The sequence below is a fragment of the Onychostoma macrolepis genome, chromosome 11, assembly GCF_012432095.1.
Source record: "Onychostoma macrolepis isolate SWU-2019 chromosome 11, ASM1243209v1, whole genome shotgun sequence".
NCBI classification, from domain to species: Eukaryota; Metazoa; Chordata; class Actinopteri; order Cypriniformes; family Cyprinidae; genus Onychostoma; species Onychostoma macrolepis.
The window spans coordinates 25,921,641-25,947,333 of record NC_081165.1 but is presented as its reverse complement, the minus strand read 5'-3'; the positions used below and the strand labels follow the sequence as shown (position 1 = coordinate 25,947,333).

Sequence of the window (25,693 nt, the reverse complement as noted above, 5' to 3'; positions counted from 1 at the left end):
TGCAGTGTGGCATGTCAAAAAAAAAAAAAAAAAATCAATTCCGATTTTAAGTTTGGGACATATAAACGCGCATACATAAACCCATTCACTTTATTTAACATTCATGTAAATCGTTCATAAATCAGGAATGAATTCAGTCTGATTGAAACAAAAATTGTGCATGTAAACATGATGTAAAAGTCCCAATGCTGTTGGACTAAATATCAGCACTCTGGGAACAGGGTTCATCCAATCAGATTCGAGGACCAGAACTAACTGTTGTATAATGCTTCACAACAAGCCACAATAAGAAGGCCATCCAAGCATCAACAAACCCCAAAACAGAAGATAATTTCAGCAACTATAGCGCCTCAGACAACTTGAACCTGCCCAAAGGCCCGTGAAAAAGGACTAATCGAGCGCAAAGAAAAAAGTAGCGCACGGCCCATATTATGTAGTCTAACGTTACAGCTCGACTCTCGCATTTGAAGTGATGCTGCCGCATGACCTTCTATAGGCCACAAATACATCAGCAGGCAGAGTTTAATGCATGCATAATGAACATAAGGAGCAGACAGCATAACAAAGCGCCGCATTGTTCAATCTGCTAGAAGGATATGCCGTCTGTCCTTTATGCCCGCGTCACATGCACCTGTCCCGTCCGTAAATGCCCTCTCCAGACTCACCTAAAACGCCCGCTGATGTGGTCTGAGGGGCAGCGGTGTGCTGCTGCTGCTCTGGCCGCTCCGCGTCTCCCTGCGCTCGGTGTCTGTGCCGCGAGCTCTCGCTGTCGCTGCTGCTGCTGCTGATGTTGCTCGCCGATGATGCAGCAGCGGCCGCCGTGTCGGGCATCATGCTGCTGCCGTTTCAGCGGGGAATGGATGCAGAAATGGGGCGCAGTGTGTGTGGATACACACTGGCTGGGTTAAATGAAGGTGAGGGTGAAGTGAAGGTTGTTGTGAGTCATCTTGTTTGCGGCGGGATGCGAGGAGAGACCGACTGCGGCGTGAGGAGGAGTACTATGGTGGAGGAGGGACAAAGAAGGGGAGAAGATATTATACACCGCCTCTCTCTCTCTGTCTGCCTTTGCTTTCAAACACTCAGATCCAGATATAGTCCACTCACACTGCCACCCTCTCACAGGAGACGTGCATTAGCTGGCTGACCTCAGCATGAGTGTATATTGATGAATTGATCTGTACATTAGAAATCTAACCTCAGCATTTAGGATGGTAAACTATAATTATTTTGGGCTGAAGGTTTTACAGAAATTTGCTTACATGTATGTTATGATAAGCAATATATTATTGCAGTATTTTATCTTTAACCTTTCCCAAAAACTTCACAGTAAAAATCTTTTTTTTTTTTTTTTTTTAAATATGATGAATATTTTTCAGTCTGATGGCAAGTTTTAAACAGATAATAGACTGTTCATATGGGGCCCTATGATGGCTGTAAAAAAAAGGCAACATATTCTAGTATTAAGGATATTTTAATATTCATTTGTGACCCTGGACCACAAAACCAGTCTTAAGTGTCAATTTTTCGAAATTAAGATTTATACATCATCTGAAAGCTGAATAAATAAGCTTTCCATTGATGTATGGTTTGTTAGGATCGGACAATATTTAGCAGAGATACAACTATTTGAAAATCTGGAATCTGAGGGTGCAAAAAAATCCAAATATTGAGAAAATCGCCTTTAAAGTTGTCCAAATGAATTCTTAGCAATGCATATTACTAATCAAAATTAAGTTTTTATACATTTACGGTAAGCAATTTACAAAATATCTTCATGGAACATGACCTTTACTTAATATCCTAATGATTTTTGGCATAAAAGAAAAATCTATAATTTTGACCCAAACAATGTATTTTTGGCTATTGCTGCAAATAACCCAGCGACTTAAGACTGGTTTTGTGATCCAGGGTCACATTTAGGTTCAAAGCAACGATTTGAAGACCAGAAGTGTCATTAATTTTGTAGCATTTATGCATTATGATTTAAGAGCATCTTTATCAGGTGCCAAATAAATATTTAAAAAATAATTAATAAAATATGATGATGATAATAATAAAGTTTTAAAGTTGACTGCTGTAATTTGTATTTGCAAATTCAAGGATTATGCAGGCTTATTTTTCATAGTTGTTAATAACAAGATTGACATAAATATTATTGGAGCACGTTTGCAAGAAATCTCTTATCAGTGTCACCCTGCCTTTTCTTTATAGCTAATTATGTGAAATGTAGCCTATAATAATTTTTTAAGTGAAAATTGTGTCTTAAATGCAATCATTTGTGTAAAGGCATAATCTTTTTATCAACAAAGTTTTTTGTTTCAGTTTATATAAAACAAATTATTTGATTTTAAATAGTCTTGCAAGGTGACAAATTAATTTTAGAACAAATATCACATAGTCTCTCAGTTAATATGAGTTCATTAAAAAAATATTTCTAGTTTGTCAACATCCCGAAGTATCCAACTACCCATGATTTACAGTAAAACTGCTTTTAATTGTATCATTGGTTACATACTAACTCAATCCTTGCATGTAGAAGAGTATTTGTGAATATATTTCTCCCTCTGTATTTCTGTGGGACTAAAATGAGACACTGTCCGAAAGGATGAAGCAGGGTATTATTTATTAATTAATGCAAAAAATATCTTCCCAGCTGAATATTTCAGAATGGCTTAACGTGATTTATTATACCTCTCTCTGAACAAAAGAGCATATAATTGAAGACATATAACAGGGTGGTTTTCTCCATAATCTGGGCAGATGTACAGTCGAAAAGTAAGTATTTACATAAAATCTAAAATATGATTTATATTTAATGGTGATTTATATTAACATTAACCAGAAATACATAATACATACAGTTTTGCATTTAAATTGTTGTAAGATATTAAATGAATAAATATATAGGCTATGTGTAGGCTAATAAAACCCTTGTGATCCAAGCATATATTATCTGTAATTGTCACAACACATTTTCAGATGGTCTCATTATTTATCACTAAAATGATAAATACTCTGCATTGTGAAATATAGTGTAAAATATAAAAATAATTGACAATTATATGAAATAGCTTCACCAAGGGTTTCTAGACATAGTCTTGCCCTATTGCTTTTAAAAGCAGTCACGTCAGCTAACAGTAAACGAAGCAATAATCATTTCTGCTTGCTCATCAAGCGTTTACATGCAGCTCTTCACAGCCTCACAACCTCTAAAAAAGCCAATGGAAACTTCATATTTAGTAGGTGTATTTAGCCTAAACATGTTCAATATCATTATTAAAGTTGCAGTTGGTTTAAATAGCTCTACTAACTAGGCTATGCATTTTAAAAGGTACAAATATCACGCAGTCTCAGTATAATGTCTTAAAAACTACACGCACTGTAGGCCTATAGCAATTAGACAGGAATTAGAAAATGTTGCATGAAACCAATCACACATTTTCAAGTCCCTATTAGCTTTTACTGTATGGCAGCATCAACAGTCATTGCTTGTAATGTTTTGTTAATGTTTTGTAATGTTGATTGAACTATTTCTATTTAACACAACAACAGATAAGTCTCAAAATCTGAGTAGTTGAATAGATGTGTTAGATGGTTCACGGACAGAATTGTAGGGCGCACAAGGGGAAAGACTTTTATTTGATTGACAGCGAAGCTGGCGAATAGCAAGCATCTTTGCTCCCACGTGTATCGACGCGGACCAATGAAATTCATCTGAACATAATCAATAACAAACCGCCTGGAAAATAGCTTTCCTAAATTCACGTGGTGCGCTCGTTTACGACAGTGTAAATAATAATGATTCAGCCGAGCTATTGACACGTTAATCTTGTATATCAGGTCATTAACATGCACTTTATTATTAGTTATTGGAGAAGTGCCGCTGTCGTAACTGCTATAAGGTCTCTTGGGTTTGCTCATTTAGGTTTCCTTTACAGTAAACATGATGAGCGGTTTGTGTTTAGCAGATCCTTTCCAGTGAAAACTTAAAGGCTGTTTCCAGATCTGATGGCAAGTTTTAAACAGAGAATAGCCTGTTTTCACATGGGGCCCTATGATGACTGTAAAAAAGGCAACATAAGTTCTAAGGATAGATTTTAATATTTGTGACCCTGGACCACAAAACCAGTCATAAGAGTCAATTAAAAAAAAAAAAAACCTGAAAGCTGAATAAATAAGCTTTGCATTGATGTTTGTTTTGTTAGGATAGGACAATATTTGGCAATCTGAGGGTGCAAAAAAATCCAAATATTGAGAAAATCACCTTTAAAGTTGTCCAAATGATGTTCTTAGCAATGCATATTACTAATCAAAAATTAAGTTTTGATATATTTACAGTAGGAAATTTACAAAATATCTTCATGGAACATGATCTTTGCTTAATGTCCTAATGATTTTTTGGCATAAAAGAAAAATCAATAATTTTGATCCATACAGTGTGTTTTTGGCTATTGCTACAAATATACCCCAGCGACTTAAGACTGCTTTTGTGGTCCAGGGTCACATTTAGGTTCTTTTCCCAGACTTTATAATTTACCAGCAAAAGCGTCGATTTGAAGACCAGAAGTGTCATTAATTTTGTAATATTTGTGCATTATGAATTGAGAGCATCTTTATCAGGTGCCAAATAAATATTAAAGAGATAGTTCACCCTTTCTTTTAGTTTTCTTTGTGCACAAAAATATTCTCGTAGCTTTGATTTTTAATAGATTTAAAATAGTATTTATTCCTGTGATAGCAATGCTGAATTTTCAGCAGTAATTACTTTAGTGTCACATGATGCTGATTGTTGTGCTGCTTTATGTTTTTTTTTTTTTGTGGAAACTGACCATTTTTTTTCTCTGAATTCTTAAGTTCAAAAGAACAGTATTTATTTGAAACAGACAACTTTGGCAACATTATACTATAAATGCTGTTATTGTCACTCTTGACATTTCAATTTAACATTTACCTTGATGAACAGAAGTACGATATATATACGATATAAAACGAGTATATAAATGAGAAATTATTGACACATTTCACTCTTTCAGGTCCTGCTAGTTTCACAGGAGAGGACAGTGCAGAGTTTCACATTCACGGGGGTCCTGCTGTTATCAGTGGAGTCTTACAAGCACTTGGTATGTGTGATCAACCATTATTGTCCCAAATTGTTCTGAAATATGACCCTTTATGTTCATGTTATGATAAATTTAGCTAGTTTTTTAATCAGCATTTTAACACTAGATGGCAGCATTTGTTTCGTGCTTGGATATTTCTTGAGCAGAAGTATTTACTCATTAATTTCTCTTTTTATGTGAAGTAGTGCTTTATTAACTTATAGACTTTATCTGAAGATATTATAGAATGCAAATTAATTGTAGTGATGTGAAGAGTTGGAAATTCATTTTATATTAAAGATATCTTATTTTGTGTGTGTTTCAGGCAGTTTGCCAGGTCTGCGGCCTGCAGAAGCGGGTGAATTTACCCGACGGGGGTTCTGTGCTGGAAAATTGGACCTTATTGAAGTAGAGGGTCTTGGTGACCTGATCCATGCTGAGACAGAAGCACAGAGGCGTCAGATGGCAGGAGACCTGGGCAGCATTTACCAAGACTGGAGTGTTCGGCTAAAACGGGTAAGTAAAGGATTGATCAGGAAATATCTCATTTTTTTAGAACTTCTTTATGACCCTATACTTTGTCGTCTGACCCACATATTAACATTGTTTTCCAGTTGCTGCTTTTGTGTTACAAAAATGTTGCAGCAGCAGCAACCTAAATTACTTTAACATGTTTATCAGTAAAGGGGGCAGGAAATTCCAGACAGTTGCTATAGACATGCATAATGTGGGAATTGTTAGGGGCCGTTCACACAGAACTCGTTTTTCCATTCCAGTGTGCTACTTTTCCATTGTTTTTCTATATAAACACACGCTAGACGGACATGTATCATCTTTGCACTCATGTCTCGCATCTTTTAAAACCATTCCATGTGTTTTTAGGCGCAAAGATGCATTCCGTATGAATGACTCCTTAAGTGGCGTACGTGTTTGATGGTTTCCTAATGGATAGGAATCAGTGTTGCAAACAAAACACTAGTGCGTTTAATGAGCAGAACACTAGGATCGCTCCAGGAGAACCGCCATTATAGTGTGCTATATGTGACCCTGGAGCACAAAACCAGTCTTAAGTCGCTGGGGTATATTTGTAGCAATAGCCAAAAATACACTGTATGGGTCAAAATTATAGATTTTTCTTTTATGCCAAAAATCATTAGGATGTTAAGTAAAGATCATGTTCCATGAAGATATTTTGTAAATTTCCTACTGTAAATATATCAAAACGTCGTTTTTGATTAGTAATATGCATTGCTAAGAACTTCATTTGGACAACTTTAAAGGCCATTTTCTCAATATTTTGATTTTTTTGCACCCTCAGATTCCAGATTTTCAAATAGTTGTATCTCAGCCAAATATTGTCCAATCCTAACAAACCATACATCAACGGAAAGCTTATTTATTCAGTTGGATGTATAAATCTCAATTTCGAAAAAAATTGACACTTAAGACTGGTTTTGTGGTACAGGGTCACATATTACTCTTGATACTAAAAAAATGTAAAATACGCTACTGTTGAAAAGCGGCAGTAACAACATTTATAATGTTACAAACAATTTTGGTTTCAAATAAATGCTGTTCTTTGGAACTTTTTATATTTATCCAAAGAAAAAAAATGGTTTCCAAAAAATCTGAAGCAGCACAACTGTTTTCAACATGGATAATAATAAGAAATGTTACTTCAGCAGAAAATTTGCATATTGAGATAAAAGACAAAAGAGGCTTTCAAGCATCAAAACAATAAAAGTTTAATACAGCTTTACTTTTTTTTGTACATTAGAATGTGTCCTGTTCGTCATTATCAAAAGATATCGACTACCGTACATTTTTACCATGATTTATGAAAGACACAACTAAAATGTTATGCAGTGTAACAATAGTTTATATACCAAAAAATCCTGTTACAGTAATATTTCGAACAAAAATCAAGGTATACATTAAAAGACTCAATTTAAGGATCACAGTGCACTACAAAAACAAATTAATAATCATTTTAAATCTTTAGCAATCTTTGACACTATTTTTCAAACCACTAGGTTTTACCCATTTGTCAGCAAGAAGTTTTTATTAATTTAAAATAGAATAAAATTTAGTATGATTACTTTTTCTTTTACATGTTTTAGTAAGAACAGCAGTGTTTCCCCTGCCATTATATTAGGGGGCGCCCCGCCCCCACCCTTGAAGGTCAAGTTAATTTTATTTAATTTTATTTTCTATATAGCGCCAGATCACAACAGAAGTCATTTAAGGTTACCTTTCCTATAGAACAGGTCTATACCTTGTTTTTTTTATTAAACAAAATAAACAGCGCGTCGGAAAATACTTGCAGTCTATGGGAGGGTCAGAGAAATATATCTTAATTTGTGTTCTGAAGATGAACGAAGGTCTTACAGGTTTGGAACGACATGAGGTGGGTGTGTATATACACCAAACACCAAAATGGGACATCTCAACCCTAGGAAGATTTCTGAAGGATCATGTGACACTGAAGACTGGAGTTAATGCATAAATATCATAGGCATAAATTGTATTTACATGTTATTTTAAATGGTATAATAATATTTCACAATACTGCTGTTTTACTGGATGTTTGATTAAATAAATGCAGCCCTGGTGAGCAGAAGAGACTAGAAGGCGGGACCCAAGTCATATCTAGAGATCAGAATATCATATTCTTTGAGAGAATTGAAGGGTGGGTTATTTTGACTTGGAGCAACTCCCTGAAAACCACATACAGTACACCAGCTGCAAGGAACAAAACACCCAGTTTTCCCATTCTTCTCCTGATTTTGTAATGCATGAAATAAAATGAGTTTGAGTGATAGACTGATTTTGAGCAGTTTGAGAGATCTGAAACACTAGAGCACCTCTAACTAAACACATTCAAAATTGCACATGTGCTATTATTGGCAAAAGCTGTTGTAGTGTGAGGCTGAATGGTCTGTTAATGTGATTTACTGTGGAAGCCAATAGAGCACTTGTCATAAGTGTCTTCATATGAGAGGTTATTGTTTTTTATATAAGGTCTATTAAATAATTCCAGAATTTACTGCTAGATTGGGCAGTGTCATCTCTTAGTCAGGGATGGTGTCCATCTATTGTTTGTGAGTAAGAGTGTGCTGACTGCTTGAGTCCGTGAGGAGCAGAGAGCAGGAGACAGGACATCCTGAGCATGGTGTGCGCCAAGCCGACAGAGCCCTCAGGACCCAATGTGATGTCGGCTATTGGTTTGTGTTATTGGTTTTTGGTAACAAGCACCAAGGATTTTTTAAATGTAATTCTGGAAATAAACAAGGTCTCAAAATTTTTGGGAAAAAACATTATAATTAATTATTATTTATTAATAAAGGCCTTTAGGCGAAGAAAGAAAGAAAAATGTCAAAGAAATAAAAAACAAAAATGAAACAAAACTAACAGCAGTTATTGAAAACCAAACTGAAGTAAAGTAATAATTATCAAAATTTAAAAAATCGCTTTCGATTATGTACATATTTAACTTGCTTTTAACGTTTTATGTGGGACAACAGGCTATTGCCATATCGAAATCTAAAATGTGAGCTTCTATACTGTAGCTACCAGTCCTTCTAGACCTCAAAATGCGTTTTAAATGTCAGAATCAGAAAGAGCTTTATTGTCAAGTGTGTTTACACACACACAAACACAAGAAATTCGTCTTGGTGACAGGAGCATCCAGTGGAGAAAGTACAGAGAGAGTGCAGTCATGTATATAATTTAAGGTAATAGAATGAAATATGAGGCTAATAATAAACAGAACAGACAATGTATTCAAAAATAATAACTATATGGTAATAAAAATATAGATAAAATAGAATTATGAATGTGCAAATGTTTTAGGAGGTTATGTACAAAATATAGAGAAAATAGAAAGAATTATGAATGTGCTATTTTACAGATGAAAAGTTTTGAGAAGTTATGTACAGATGGACAGTCCTGAGATGTTAGGCTATGTATTGTTCAGGTGGAATATAGCCTGAGGGAAAAAGCTGTTCTTATGCTGTTCAGTGATGATTTATCTGTGTCCGAATGCAAGAACAGACACAATGTTTTAGTATTGAAGGCCAAAATAGATCTCAATTAGGCTAATTCATGCACATGCATGCTCCTGTGTTCTTCTTTGTAAAATGGCAGAAGTGACGCAAAAGTCTTCATTTTTTATTTTTTGCCAATGTCCCTTTAGGGGCTCCGTAGATTCATTCAGGCACAAAAAACCCCCCCAACCAAAAAAAAAAACCAGAAACTGGGAAAATTGTCTAAAATTTACACTGCAGTTCAAAAGTTTGGTCAGTAAGATAATGTTTTTAAAATGAGTCTCCTGTGTTCACCCAGACTGCTTTTATTTGATCAAAAACACAGTAATATTGTAAAATATGATTACAATTTAAAATAGCAGTTTACTACTTGAATATATTGTAAAATGTAATTTATTCCCGTGATGCAAAGCTGAATTTTCAGCATCATTACTCCAGCCTGCTTAATATTTTTGTAGAAACCATCATGCATTTTTCAGGATTCTTTGATTAAAGTTCAAAATAACTGCATTTATTTGAAATAGAAATCTTTTTTTTACAATGTGAAAGCCTTACTGTCACTTTTAAGCAATTGACCCTTTGCAAAGTCCCGCCCCCCTTCATTACTGTTGCTACTTCCAACAAGCCATGCCTCATGCCACACATCAAAAATACATCGCGGAGCAAAGAGGACACTGACAATGGGCTGACAGACAAGACAGCGCGGGTTACTTTTGGCATGAAACAAAGTCTCGGCTTTGTCATGTTTTAAGAAATTCAAGCAATAAATACGGTTTTGTGGCTCTTTAATGTTTCACTTGTAGCACCCCAGTTGACTGATCATCTCTTCCTCTTTACTAGTTATACCATGAAATAAACATAAATGAACATCAGAAGGTATCTAGTTTCAACCACGGAAAGACATCAGTACACATTTTTCAAGCTTTAGTGAGACTGTTACCGACATTCTGTGGAATTATGACTAAGATGTTGTATTTGTGTGTGTTATAGTGCTTGGCACATGTAGAGGCATTCATTGAATTCAGTGAGGATGAACTCATAGAGGACGAGATATTAAATGTCGGTACGTCTCCTCACATGGATCCTTATCAACACTGATTCATTTCCAGAATGGCTTGTGAAACTCCTGTTAGTATTGACCTCAGAGAAACCACAGCAGATGTTGTGAGAAGGAATCAAGACTATTGCAAGTCTCATTGAGAGATTTTTTTGGTAGTGCCTAAAAATACAGCATGTACAGTTAATGCACATGCCATCATTTGTCTAACTTTATTCAGATGTTTGGGTGTTATATTTACATTAGAGTTCCTCTGGAGAATTGAGGGATTTCATTGTGCGTCAAGGAACAAGTCTGTCATTGACCACCTCCTTCCTCTGAGAGTTACAGACAGGCTGTAAAGTCACTAACAGAGGTCATGAAAAATAGCGTTTCCCCTCATTGACACACTTCTAGTGTGCCAAAGCTCTGTGAATTTTTATATGTTCAGTGCAAATTATTTCTATCTTTGTCTTTTAAAGTTAAATCCCCTTTGCTATTTATCACCTTGTGCATCCTTATGGACTTTTTGACTTTTTCATTAAAAGAAATAAAAAATAATTTTGGCTCTGTTAATGCAAACAACATGCAATTTGCCAAAAATGTGTTTTTCTTAATCTGGAATGTGGCATTTTACTATTTCACCCTAATTTCTTTTCATAAATCAGTTTTACATTAGGTGCAAAAAATAGTTACACCCAGGACATTAAAGACAAAGATGTCTCCATTAAAAGTGCATTTTTTAATCCTAGTGCCATTTAGGCATATAATCATGCATTCTTTTTTTAATAGGCTTTGATTCTGTTGGAAAGGCTTCAAATATGTACTTTTTTTTTTTTATAGAAAATACTAAATTTTTTTCCTCTTTTCTACTCACAAAAGGCCAATTGAATTGAAGTTATGTAATCAGAATTGCATGAATGTATTGGTATCATTATAAGAGTGTGGCTTGTATGTGTGTACTGTTTGTTTGAATTAGTTTAACGAAAATATATTTTTTAAATGTAACATTGCACAAAAATAATAAAGCGTCAAAATTAATAATGTTTCTGATCATGGCTGGAGCAATCATTCATTCATAAATAAATAATTAAATTCTGCTAAGATATGGAACAATTTTTTTCATAAAAAAACAACAATAGTGGGATTATGTAAACAAACTGGCATTTAAAGGCATTTAAAATTCTGAAAATGAATGCATTTTTTTTAGTTATGACAGACTAATGTCGGCATTAAAAAAATCTGTCATTGAAAGTGGGAAAATAATATATAATAGATTAATATATAGTATTTGTATAATCTTTTTCACATGGACATTTTTGTCCTCCGAGTAAGTCTTTTTTAACTTTTTCAAAAACAGTGCATTTCATTTCACAAAATGTAAAATTACCACATCAACAATAACCTGCATACATTTGTTAGAGCCTGTTCAGCCCTGACGCAGGTGCACATCGCTGGAAGCACTAACGCCGGCAAGAGTAGCCTGCTTAACATGCTCAGATCAGACCTACTACCTGTGTCAAATATTCAATTATGCTAAATAAATTTCAAATATGATGGGTGTGTATTTGGGTAAGTGTCGAACAAAATCCTTGCTTCATACAGACTAGTGGTTCTCAGATTTTACTCTTGATACTGTGTGTGTGGTGACCCAACAGAAGCATGTTATCATACTAGAATAAAACTATAAACATTCATAAAATCAAACACTGAAATGTATTTTATACATTAATAATAATAATAATAATTATTATTATTATAGTACAAACTTTTCAGCTTTGCTGCAAGTGAACTTGCATTTAATCTGGATTGTATGTTCGTTTATTTCACACAGTTTTGTTCATCTGCGTAATTTGGCTTCTACCAAAACAACAGATGAATCAGTGCTGAAAGATTTTATTGCATGTACAGCGTTTGATGTCAAAGTAAAGGATGTGGGAAGTGTTTTGTTCTCCCTAATGCATTATTATTTGCTTAAAACTGTGCAGTATTATATAGTTTGTTTCTTTTTTCTTTTTTTTTTTTGCATTAAGAATAGTTTCTTCCAGATGTCTTCGACTCTATCAGAAGAAATAGGTCGGGATCCAGAACTGAAATACTGCTGTCCCAGATGTGGGGGTTTCAAACTTTTTGATGTCAAGGTTCTGCAAATAGAATATTGTTGCAAATATAAAGCCAGCTTTGTATGTTCATGTATGAAACTTGGTGACTGTGTGACAAATATTACCGTTAAACAGACAACCAAATTAAATGTTTTGTTTTTTTCCCCCAAGTTAAATAATCTGAAACATTTTGTGCTAATTCAAATGGTTTAATATACTACCATTCAAAAGTTTGGGGTCAGTAAGATGTTTTTTATTAAAGACATTTTTTAAAAATACATTTCAGCAATGCATTAAATGATCAAAAGTGACAGTAAAGGAATTTATAATGTTACAAAAGATTTCTATTTCAAATAAATGTTGTTCTTTTGAACTTTCTGTTTATCAAAGACTCTTGAAAAAAATGTATTATAGTTTTCACACAAATATTAGGCAGCACATGTGTTTTCAACATTGATAATAATAAGAAAAGTTTGTTGAGCAGAAAATCAGACAGAAGACTGGAGTAATGATGCTGAAAATCACTGGAATAAATGACTTTTTACAATATTTTCACATTTATTAAACAGTTATTTTAAATTTTGATAATATTTCACAATTTTTACTGTATTTTTGATCAGATAAATGCAGCCTTGGTAAGAATAAAATATTTCATTCAAAAACATAAAAAAATCAGACAAACCCCAAACTTTGATAGTGTTAGCTTTGACAGCTTTAAAAATATTTTTTTGTTTAAATATTTTATTATTTTTAGTGGATCCTATAGCATCTTTCGCTGCCCTCCTAGACCTTATTGTTTGTTTCTTCAACTTTTAAGAAAAGAAAAGATATTTTCTTTTGTCCACACTATCATTTTTATTCATCTGGGCAAGTTAGTCAGTACTAGAGTGAAAAAAACATTGCATCAGATCAGGTTTCCATATGTATGGGAATATCATGTTTTACTTAAAACGGTTAAACAGATTTTATGGGCAAATGAGTCACATTGTCCTATGACAGAAGGTTATTGGTTGTGATAAATGCACATAAAGTGACACTGTATGGCCTTTAATGACGTTTATCTCTGACCTCTGTGCTCTCCAGTAGCAGAAGGGGATGTTTGGATATCACCACACTTCCTGCCCCGAATTACCCCACATTCATCAGCCCTGTTATTGTTTGCGGTCCAGCTTGCAGCGCTGTGCTCTGCTGTCAGTTCCTGTGTAGTATCATTTAATTAAGCATTTTGTGAATTCAATTATGCTTAAACCTAAAAAAATTGAATTTCAAGAATGTAGCACAATTTTGCACTTGAACATTTGAGATTTGAAAATGTGAAAAGATTTAGAAATGTAAAAGTATTGATTTTAGGATTGGTAATGTATATAAGCTCCTAAAGGAAGTTCACACAAAGAGCACTTGAGTGAAACTGGCCTCTTCCTTCCAGTGTACATATGGAGATATACTTTAATTCCAGACTGTACCAGAATGGCAACAACAGAGAAACGTTTCTTCAAACTTTCATCCGCTCAAGGAAACTGCAGAGCGCAGCACTGGTTTAGAGCGGATTTTTTTTTGTGTTGATGTATGTGCAGTTATTTTAGTTCAGCGCTGAGCAGCAGAGAACAAAAGACAAAAGGGCAAGAGATGCTGAAGTTGTTTTATTCAAGTATTTATTTAGGTATTCAATGGGTTTTATTTATAGGTGTTTTATGTAATTATTCAGTTCCAGACAGATCATAGCTAACATGCTGTTCAAAATCAGATATTTAGATAATAAAAGCATTCAATGTTAAAGTAACACTGACATTTTACAGAAAATAACATCTTTAAGAACTTGCCTACATAAAAAATAAAAAATAAAACCTCATCAGACCATAATATGACACTGTGGTCTCTTTAAGCAGCTCTTATTGTTTATTTAATGGTGATTTATGGTGATTTAATATTATAAAGAAATAATTAATTCAAGGGTACTTGGCAAATAAATAAATCCGCATGAAATATTGATGCCATTCAAAAGATTAATTGGCAATATGGTTATATGAAGATGGTTGTATTAGGGGTGGGCGATATGGAAAAAATATTATATCACGATTTTTTTTAGAAATATCACGATTTTATCACGATTCTTTGTCATGTTGGTTTTACTATTTTGCAAGTTATCTGAGCATTACAGCCAAACTAATTTCCCTATTATAAAGACAGCCTTTTAAGGTAAAAAAAAAGAAAAAAAAAAAGGCAGATATTTAGGCCAAAGTGGGTGAAGATAAAAATCTTTGTCTTTATTTTATCTTTCTTATTAAAAAAATAAGAACAAAGATACACATTATAACTACACATAATATACAAATAAAACAAACAGTCATTTATTTTCAGGTACAACAGGTGTATTTAGCGTGAATGAACAAATATAATAATAAAACACTATATAGACTGATTCCTAAAGCAACTGTATTGAAGTTTTTCAGTCAAGAGTAGTGAGTGATTTTTCTCTTTGTGTTTTGTTGTTTTATTAACATAGTAGGAACAGTTCACCCAAAAATAACAATTCTGTCATCTGTCTGTCAATTCTGTCAAAGTGTTTTATTTTTATACGATCATTTACTCAAAATTAGTTTTAAACCTGAGTGAATTTCTTTCTTCTGCTGAACATAAATGCTATTTTGAAGAACATGGAAAACCAAACAGCTGCTGGTCCACAGTGACTTACATATGATTTTTTTCCTACTATCAAAGTCAATGTGGACCAGCAACTGTTTGGATAACCACATTCTTCAAAATATCTTCTTTTGTGTTCAGCACAAGAAATAACTTAATACAGGTTTGGGACAACATGTGAGTGAGTAAATAATGACAGAAATTACATTTTAGGGTGAACTATCCCTTTAATTACAGTCGGCTGTCCCTTTAAGACCTGAACGCATCTAATATACAGGCACGCATCCGTTTCTCTCTCATCCGTTTACTTTAATTTTAGACATAATCAACTGAGTCTATATGTAAACCTTGTGTGTTTTGACAGTATTAGCGCAAAAGATAACTTAGTTCAGTAATCAGGCGCTGTTAGACAGGCTTTTTAGCGCGCGTGCTTCTGGTGAATGCGCTCAGAAAAAGCGCATGTCAGACCAGCGCTTGAATGAAACAATTAACCGGCAAGGCTTGTATGCAAATAATGTACTTTTGCGATCGCAAATAAGTGCAGTGTCCTGTCAGAGTAACTCTACCGCTGTATGTCGTGTTGTACAGCGGCGCCAGAACTGTAATTGATATAATGTGCGCTGTAGCACTACTACGATATTTCTTCAAAAGCAGATCGTGGAGACATTTTTATCGTCCACGATCAAAAATCGTCATATCGAACACCCCTAGGTTGTATATATCTATCTATATATATATACAGGTGCTGGTCATATAATTAGAATATCATCAAAAAGTTGATTTATTTCACTAATTCCATTCAAAAAGTGAAACTTGTATATTATATTCATTCATTAGCCTACACACAGACTGATATATTTCAAATGTTTATTTCTTTTAATTGTGATGATTAGAGCTTACAGCTCATGAAAGTCAAAAATCAGTATCTCAAAATATTAGAATATTACTTAAGACCGATACAAAGAAAGGATTTTTAGAAATCTTGGCCAACTGAAAAGTATGAACATGAAAAGTATGAGCATGTACAGCACTCAATACTTAGTTGGGGCTCCTTTTGCCTGAATTACTGCAGCAATGCGGCGTGGCATGGAGTCGATCAGTCTGTGGCACTGCTCAGGTGTTATGAGAGCCCAGGTTGCTCTGATAGTGGCCTTCAGCTCTTCTGCATTGTTGGGTCTGGTGTCTCTCATCTTCCTCATAGATTCTCTATGGGGTTCAGGTCAGGTGAGTTTGCTGGCCAATCAAGCACAGTAACACTATGGTCATTGAACCAGCTTTTGGTACCTTTGGCAGTGCGGGCAGGTGCCAAGTCCTGCTGGAAAATGAAATCAGCATCTCCATAAAGCTTGTCAACAGAAGGAAGCATGAAGTGCTCTAAAATTTCCTGGTAGTTGGCTGCGTTGACTGTGGACATCAGAAAACACAGTGGACCAACACCAGCAGATGACATGGCAGCCCAAATCATCACTGACTGTGGAAACTTCACACTGGACTTCAAGCAACATGGATTCTGTGCCTCTCCACTCTTCCTTCAGACTCTGGGACCTTGATTTCCAAATGAAATGTAAAATTTACTTTCATCTGAAAAGAGGACTTTGGACCACTGAGCAACAGTCCAGTTCTTTTTCTCCACAGCCCAGTTAAGATGCTTCTGACGTTGTCTCTGGTTCAGAAGTGGCTTGGTAGCCCTTTTCCTGAAGACGTCTGAGCGTGGTGACTCTTGATGCACTGACTCCAGCTTCAGTTCTCTCCTTGTGAAGCTCTCACAAGTGTTTGAATCGGCTTTTCTTGACTGTATTCTCAAGCTTGCGGTCATCCCTGTTGCTTGTGCACCTTTTCCTACCCAAATTCTTCCTTCCAGTCAACTTTGCATTTAATATGCTTTGATACAGCACTCTGTAAACATCCACACCTTTCAGTAATGACCTTCTGTGACTTACCCTCTTTGTGGAGGGTGTCAATGTTCGTCTTCTGGATCATTGCCAAGTCAGCAGTCTTCCCCATTATTGTGGTTTCAAAGAACAAGAGATACCCAGAATTTATACTGTAGGGATGGTCATTTATTCAAACTCAAATGTAAATATTCTAATATTTTGAGATACTGATTTTTGACTTTCATGAGCTGTAAGCTCTAATCATCAAAAAATTAAAAGAAATAAACATTTGAAATATATCAGTCTGTGTGTAATGAATGAATATAATATACAAGTTTCACTTTTTGAATGGAATTAGTGAAATAAATCAACTTTTTGATGATATTCTAATTATATGACCATCACCTGTATATATATATATATATATAGAAGGAGACCGGTAACGCTTTGCAATAACGTCTCATTTGTTAACATTAGTTCATGCATGAACTAAGAGAAGACTTTTACTTGTCCCTTCACTTCCTGTTAATTTTAAGAGGATTTTATGATGGTAACAGGATTGATGCATAAATTGAGGATACAACTTTTTAAAGGGATAGTTCACCCAAAAATGAAAATCCATAATTTACTGACCCTCATGTCATTAATCTTCGAAACACAATTGAAGTTATTTTCAATGAAGTTTTCTGTCCCTCCACTGAAAGTCCAGTTAACCAAAACATAAAATATCCAAAAGACCATGAAGATGATGTAATGTTAACTTGGTCGATGCTAAAATGGGTGCAGAAAAAACTCAAATACACTCTTAAAAATAAAGTTTCTTTATTGGCATCAGTGGTTCCACAAAGAACCTTTATTGTCCATGGAACCTTTTCATTCCACAAAAGGTTCTTTAAAGTGGAAAAATGTTCTTTAGATTATTAAAATGGTTCTTTTAAGAACTGAAAGGTTCTTTGGGGAACCAAAACTGGTTCTTCTATGGCATCGCTGTGAAAACCCCCTTTGGAACCTTAATTTTTAAGAGTGACTTGGGCAAATGAGCAACTATTGGCTTTGGACCAGGTGTCCCAAATCATCCAGAATCTTTATTCTAATGTGAAAATTCAGCCTCACCTTCACCTGAACTGGACAATTGGAAACTCCAGCAGTTGTTGTTGGCGGTAACCTCAGTAACACGGGCAAGTTCACCACATTAACTTTGTTTTGTACCACGCTCTCTGATCTTATTTTAAGCTCCATTTTTAGGAAGACGTTTCCTTATCTCATCTAAAAAAAAATGCATATGTTCCTGCCCATGCATATTATTTGCCCATCACTGTAACACTGGTCTGTCAGATGCCTCGTTTCTACAGGATGTGAACTTTGTGTTGTTTTTTTGTGCTTGTAATCATCACATTTTAAATATAGTAAATCTTGGTTTTCTTGAAGCCTTGTGCATCTCCCTTGGTAATACCTCTGCCCTCCATCCTGAGAAATTAAAGACTTCAGAGAAGTCTGAGTCTCAGAACAAAATGTCTCATGGGCCCTCCAACATCTCAGCGAACTAGTTTTTATTGTCCTTGGACGTGCAATATGTGCATTGCTGTATGGCAAGCCATTTTAACATTTATTCCTTAAATCGTACTAGTATCTATTTTCATGCTATTAGTACTTATTTTGTTGTTACTAGTGTCTATTCCATTAGGTGCTATTCAGTGTTTATTCTTTGGCCAGCAACTTTTTTAAAATACTAACACTTATTTATTAGATACTTATTTAAAAAGTGACTAATGTCTTTTTAAATATTGCTTGAAAGCATTCATTACTTATTAAATGCTATTACATTTCAGTAGATACTAGTTCCTATTTAATAGATAGAAACTATCTTACTAGTCACAACTGTTATAGTCGAGTCACTCATGTTATAATCAGAATGGCCATTGTAGAGTTCATTTAAAAATCTTACTAGCAATACTTTGAATAATGAATGAATGAATGAATAAATAACAGTGTATAATAATAGATACTAGTGTCTAAAAACATAAGTAGTAGTACCTAATGAGTAACTACTGGAATATAAAAAAAATATGTTGTAGTCACAATTGGAATACATACTAGTCTAAACTGATTAGTTGATATCTGAATGACAGATCCCCATAGAAGTCAATAAAAAAATTGAAATAGAATAGTTACTAGTCACTAAGTAATAGTATCTAATATATATTAGCGTCTAATAAAAAGTACTATCATCTAATGAATAAGTACTGGTATCTGATGAACTGCTACTAGTATCCTACAATAAGTACTAGTGTTTATTTAGTAGGTACTAGTGTCTAATGAATGAATACCAGTATCTAATAAATAAGTACTTGTGTCTTTTAAAAAGGTTTTAGTACCTTAAGAATAAACACTATTAGTCAATAAATAAGTACTAGTACCTAATGGAATAGATACTACTAGCTAAAAAAAAAGTACTAGTAGAATCAAAATAGGTACTGGTACGTTTTAGAAATTAAATGTTAAAATGGCTTGCCATATACTAATCAGAACTGGACAGTTCTAAGTCAAACATTTGAAATGAGTTACTAGTAACAATTGAATATTTACTAGTCACTATTGAAATAAATACTAGTATCTATTTAATAGGTACCAGTATCTAGTGAATTAGTTCCTGTGTCTAACAATCAGTACTAATATCTAATGAATAAGTACTGGTATCTTTAAAAAACTTTTAAAAGTGTAGCAAAATAATTTAGTTTTAGTAAAAAGTTTTAGTAGCATGAAAATTGACACTAGTATGTTTGAAGGGTTAAATAGTGCTGTTCTTTGTTAGTTTCTGAACTAATTGTCGTATCTTCTCTCACTCTGTATAGCTCAGAGTCCTGCTGCCATAGTGTCTCCCACAGCCGGGACCACCAGAGATGTGGTGGAGGTCCCGCTGGACATCGGGGGGTATGTGACACCGCAGACAGCGTGGAGCAGGAGAGTGTCCGGCGCGCCCATCAGCGGTATGTATTTACGGACACGTGTGGGAAAATCAAGCTAGAATAAACACTCAGGCATTTTTGTGCAAACAATCCAAAGTCATAAATATTGCCATCCTAAAAATGGCCCATAGAAGGGGAAATATCTCTCAAGATTTCTTGCAACTCATTGTGCCGTGTGAGGGGAAATGATCTGTTTATTCACAGATTTAGATATAGGTGTGTGGCACATTTTTCACGACTATTACGACTGCAATAGACATGGGAGGTTATGCAATAATATAAAGAGTTTAGTTACATAATGTTTGCAGAAAAAGAGGTGGCAGTTTAATAATGATGCAGTTATTTACAAATATATCAAAACAAGCACCATGTCTTTTAAAAGAACAGTTTGCAAAAGAAACTGTAGATGGTTGTTAAAGTTGAACTCGGGGGGGAAAAACCGACTAGAATTTTCATTTGTTTATTTATATCAGGGAAAATACACTATCAATACCTAAACAACATTTTCACAATTTTGATTTGACAAAAAACTAAATGTTTAATTTTTTTCGAGAAACCACAATGCTTTTTATATCTTTTAATTTTGATGGGAGTCTATTCCAGTCATGTCTTCCTCTAAAGGCAAAAGATAACTGACTAAAAAGAGATAAATAATCCATTTAACCAGTTCTTTTTACTGATATTCATTCATATTAACTATTTAATTAATTTATACAACTAGCTACAATTACAAGTGAGCAACACAACAAATTGTAGGCAAAGCCCAAAAAATGTATTTCTGTCATTTAGACCAGAGGTGCCAAAATATATGAAGAGCCAAAAATTTAACTTGATTGAGTTTCATGTGCCAAGAGTATATGTTGCATTATATCCATTATGTTATATATATATATATATATATACAGTGGTGTGAGAAAGTGTTGGTCCCCTTCCTGATTTTTTAATTTTTTGCATGTTTGTCACACTTTAATGTTTCAGATCATCAAACAAATTTAAATATTAATCAAAGATAACACAAGTAAACACAACATGCAGTTTTTAAATGAAGTTTTTTATTATGAAGGGAAAACAAAATCCAAACCCACATGACCCTGTGTGAAAAAGTACTTGCCCCCTGAACCTAATAACTGGTTGTGCCATCCTTTGCAGCAACAACTGCAATCAAGCATTTGCAATCAATCTTAGCATAATTGTTTTAATTCAGCCACATTGGAGGGTTTTCAAGCATGAATGGACTGTTTAAGGTCATGCCGCAGCATTTCAATTGGATTTAAGTCCAGACTTTGATTTGGCCACTCCAAAACCTTAATTTAGTTTTTCTTGAGACATTCAGAGGTGGACTTGCTGCTGTGTTTGGAATCATTGTCCTGCTGCAGAACACAAGTGCGCTTGAGCTTGAGGTCACAAACTGATGGCCAGACATTCTCCTTCAGGATTTTCTGATATAGTGCAGCATTCATGGTTCCATCAATTATGGCAAGTCATCCAGGTTCTGAAGCTGCAAAGCAGCCTCAGACCATCACACTACCACCACCATGTTTGACTGTTGGTATGATGTTCTTTTTATGAAATGCTGTGTTGGTTTTACGCCAGATGTAACGGGACACACACCTTCCAAAAAGTTCAACTTTTGTCGCATCAGTCCACAGAATATTTGCCCAAAAGTCTTGGGGATAATCAAGATATTTTTGGGCAAATGTGAGACGAGCCTTTGTCTTCTTTTTGGTCAGCAATGGCTTTTGCCTTGGAACTCTCCCATGGATGCTGTTTTTGCCCAGTCTCTTTCTTATTGTTGAATCATGAACACTGACCTTAATTGAGGCAAGTGATGCCTGCAGTTCTTTAGATGTTGTTCTGGGTTCTTTTATGACCTCCTGGATGAGTCGTCTTTGTGCTCTTGGAGTCATTTTGGTAGGCCAGCCACTCCTGGGAAAGTTCACCACTGTTCCAAGTTCATTTCATTTCATTTCATTTAATTTATTCATTTATAAAGCACTATTAAAACAACAGAGTGTTGACCAAAGTGCTGTACAATAGTAAAAATAATTCCACAAATAGAAGACAACAGTAACAAAACACCAAATAAAACATCAAGGACAGTACCAGAAACCAGTGCCTCAACACGCTGCAGTCTCAAAAGCTACACATAAAAAATGAGCCTTCAGACGTTTTTTAAAAATATTTAGAGTAGGAGCAACTCTAATGTTGGAGGGAAGACTGTTCCATCGTTTTGGAGCCGCCACCGCAAAAGCCCGATCCCCCTTTCGCTTGTACTTTGTCCTCTGAACAATTAAAATAGAGTGGTCAGCAGACCTCAAAGACCTAACAGGTTTGTGTACCAGTAAAAGCTCCGACAGGTAGGAGGGAGCTAACCCATTCAAAGACTTATAAACAAAAACTAGGAGTTTAAAGTCAATCCTATACTGGACTGGCAACCAGCCCAGAGAGGACAGAATAGGGGAAATATGATCCCATTTACGAGTCCCTGTCAAAAGCCTGGTGGCAGCATTCAGTAGTAGTTGCAAATGGTTTAGAGTCGTTTGACAGACACCTACATACAACGAGTTGCAATAATCAAGCCTCGAAAACACAAAGGCATTGATCACCTTCTCACAGTCTTTAAAGGAAAGAAATGGTTTAACCTTCGTCACCAGTCGTAAATGAAAAAAACCCGATTTGACGACTGAGTTTATCTGTTTATCAAATTTGAGGGTATTATCAAATAATACCCCTACATTTTTGACCACAGGTTTACAAAAAGGGGTCAACTCAACTAAATTTGACAGTTCAGGTGAATTAGGACCTCCAAACCAAATAAGTTCTGTCTTACTCTCATTAAAATTCAAGAAGTTTGCTGACATCCAGGCTTTAACTTCCTTCAAACAATTCACAAGAGAGTCCAAAGCATTCACATGATTTTTCCTCAAAGGCAAATAAATTTGCGTATCATCTGCATAAAAATGATAGGAAATCCCATACTTTCAAAAAATTGTCCCAAAAGGTAAAATGTATAGGGAAAATAAAATAGGGGCAAGAATGGATCCTTGCGGGACACCACACATCAATGGGGCAGAAGAAGAAAATGCTTGACCTGAATTGACAGAGAAACTTCTATTCGATAGGAATGATCTAAACCACTTGAGAGCGGTACCCTGAATACCTGCCGCTTCCTCAAGGTGTGAAGCAAGGATCCCGTGATCGATCGTATCGAAAGCTGCAGTGAGATCTAATAGCATAAGAACCACTGAATGGCCAGAATCACTTAATAATAAAATATCATTAAGTACTTTTAACAACGCAGACTCAGTACTGTGGTAAGCTTTAAAGCCAGACTGGAAAGACTCTAACACAGCATTTTGATCCAAAAAACTCTGTAATTGACTAAGAACAATTTTCTCTAAAAAAAAAAAAATAGAAAAATTGTTCCTGCATTTAAGAACAAATTATTATTTTTGAAAAATATAGCAAAAATAATTATATAAAAAGGTCTGTCATCATTTATTTGTAGATATCTTTTAAAGTTTTATTTTATCTAATGCAATGCAATTCAAACATTTTAAACATGCACATGTCCAAATGCCATCGTTGCACATTAGGCATTACCTTTGTCACAGTTTACCTTTGTGTGTTGCAGTGCATGATATTTTTCTGCCTGTATAGTATGCTGTGATTTACTAAAGTGATGGCATAGACAGGAAGTGACCAGTTTGTTTCTGCGAGGTCAGAGGTTGTAAGATGCTGACCAGGCTCAGGAAACAGGCTTAAGAAACGACCTTCCGCTGCTGCCCACAGGGTGGAGCAGGCAGATCTGTCTCTTGTGGTCGTCAACTTGCCGCAGCTTCCTTCAGAGCCCCAGCTTGTGCCCGTCTTCCTCAGTGGACACTTGAAGAGTATCCTTGAGCGCTCATCTCACTGGCAGGACTGCATCCTGATCCTCAACTGAAGTGACCTCATCTCCGCCGAGCACAAGCGCAGCATGCAGGCGGCCCTCGAGGAGGCTGCTGATGTTCCTCCTGCTTGTTTTTTGTCATGTCACACCAAAGATGGCCTTCAGGATCGGCATTACAGAACAGACTAAAGACACTATGAGTGGAAATGGTCAGAAAGCAGTTGTATAATTATTCAAATACTGTATGTTATTTAGATACTGTAAACAGAAGTGATGCACCGAAATATAAATTCTGGGCCGAAACCAAAACTGAAAATTCAGCATGCACTTGGATAAATGTTGCTCAATAATCAAATATAGTTTTGAGTTGTACTGACATTTAAATTGCACATAAGGTCGTTTTTATATCCATTTTTAAATAACATAATTATGTTTCTACTTCAGTTTGTTTTCATGACAGATTTATTCAAACATACAGTACATTAAATAATGAATATTAAGTAGAAATATAATGCATGTGAAATATTTAGCAAAATGCTCCTTTCTAGAGTCATTTTTTCTTGCTGACTATTGAGTTTATGGACATTTCCTGACCCTTTTGAAGATTAACCATGGTTTTAAAAAACAATTACTATAATTAAGCCATGGTTACCACAAATTAACCATGGTTTTGCTACACTAACCATGGTATTTGTAGTAAAACTGTGGTTATTCAAATGCTAATCAATACATCAAAAAACATGGTTACTATACTTTTACTATAATAAAACCATGGTTAATTTTAGTAAGGGTAGGTAAATGTTACGTGACAGTTTACAAGCTGTTTTATTGATGTCTTTCTGCGGTTCAGACACATTTATTGTGTGTATTCTGTGATAAAATCGCCAGAATTTGAAAGCTGAGACTTTGAAAGCTTATAGTGATTATCGGATGGCAGGCGTACAGATAATGTTTAGTGAAGTTCACGCATCAGCAGAAAACAGCTCAAAATAAAAGACTGATCTAGAGATTTAAGAGACCATATCAATATTGATTAAAAACAAGAAATCGATATTGTTAATCCAGCACTAGCGTCCACACAGCTGACATGTTTACCTGTTGTTCAACCACAGTGTAACAAAATAGACACTGACACAGTTGGTTGCCTACATTTTGGTGCATCACTAAAACAAACCTAATTATGACTCGTTCATAAAGTCTTATATCCCTGTCTGTTCAGATGTGGTGACCCACTCTGACCCATGTCTTCAAGAAACGGCTAAAAACACATCTCTTCCATCTTTATTTGACCCTCTAACTCTAGCACTCTCTATTCTAATTCTATTTTATCTGTCTTCTTGTTGTTGCTCTTTTGTTGGTTTTGATTGCTTCTATTGTCGTCATTTGTAAGTCGCTTTGGATAAAAGCATCTGCTAAATGACTAAATGTAAAAAGATGTTCATGTGTTTATAAGTTCATTTGTAATTCTAAAATCAAAATCAAACTTGAAGTCATTTAAAGACATGATTATTTTCCGGACATACACTTTACTGTTCAAAAGATTGGGGTCAGATTTTTTTGTTTCGTAAAGAAATTAATACTTTTATTCATAATCAAAGGTACACTACTGTGCAGAAGTCTTGGCCATTAGTATTTTCACCAACAAAAAATGGTTTTAAGTCAGTTATTTCTATCTTTTGCTGCAGTGTGTCAGTAGGAAATATCAGTTCACATTTCCAAACATTCCTTTTGCAAGTAATTGTAATAATGCAGTGAAATTTTTGTTTGCTCCACACAGAGATCTGATCTGATCATCATCAGTCTGTCTGCAATGACATGAAGAAACAGAACAAACTGAGACAGACTAAATCCAGAAGAACTGTGGCAACGTCTCCAAGACGCTTCAAGAAACCTTCCTGCAAAGCTATAGTACTGTTAAAAGTTTTAGGCACTGTAAAAATTCCGTAAAATAAAGATGCTGTCAAAAATAATGTCATAAATGCAATTAATTTATCCATTAACTTCTATTAACTAAATTAAATCAACATTTGGTGTGAGCATC

At 34.9% G+C, this 25,693-nt stretch overlaps 2 protein-coding genes across 4 annotated transcripts in view; one reads left to right on the top strand and one right to left on the bottom strand.

The window, feature by feature from the left end:
- The window catches only part of ano8b (anoctamin 8b), a 44,830-nt gene extending 43,790 nt beyond the window's left edge, over window positions 1-1,040 (bottom strand). For all 3 annotated transcript variants that reach the window (XM_058791471.1, XM_058791472.1, XM_058791473.1), the window contains exon 1: window positions 666-1,040. In XM_058791471.1, coding sequence (XP_058647454.1) covers window positions 666-834 — 169 coding nt within the window. In that variant the 5' untranslated portion in view covers window positions 835-1,040. The remainder of the gene's footprint in view (window positions 1-665) is intronic.
- gtpbp3 (GTP binding protein 3, mitochondrial) lies at window positions 833-24,964 on the top strand. The gene is given in 10 exon segments (XM_058790987.1): window positions 833-937; window positions 3,966-4,011; window positions 5,034-5,120; window positions 5,425-5,615; window positions 10,136-10,212; window positions 13,367-13,473; window positions 19,650-19,730; window positions 19,733-19,784; window positions 23,556-23,818; window positions 23,821-24,964. Coding segments are annotated over 10 exon segments (1,041 nt in total). The 3' UTR covers window positions 23,853-24,964.
- The last annotated feature ends 729 nt before the right edge of the window (window positions 24,965-25,693 follow it).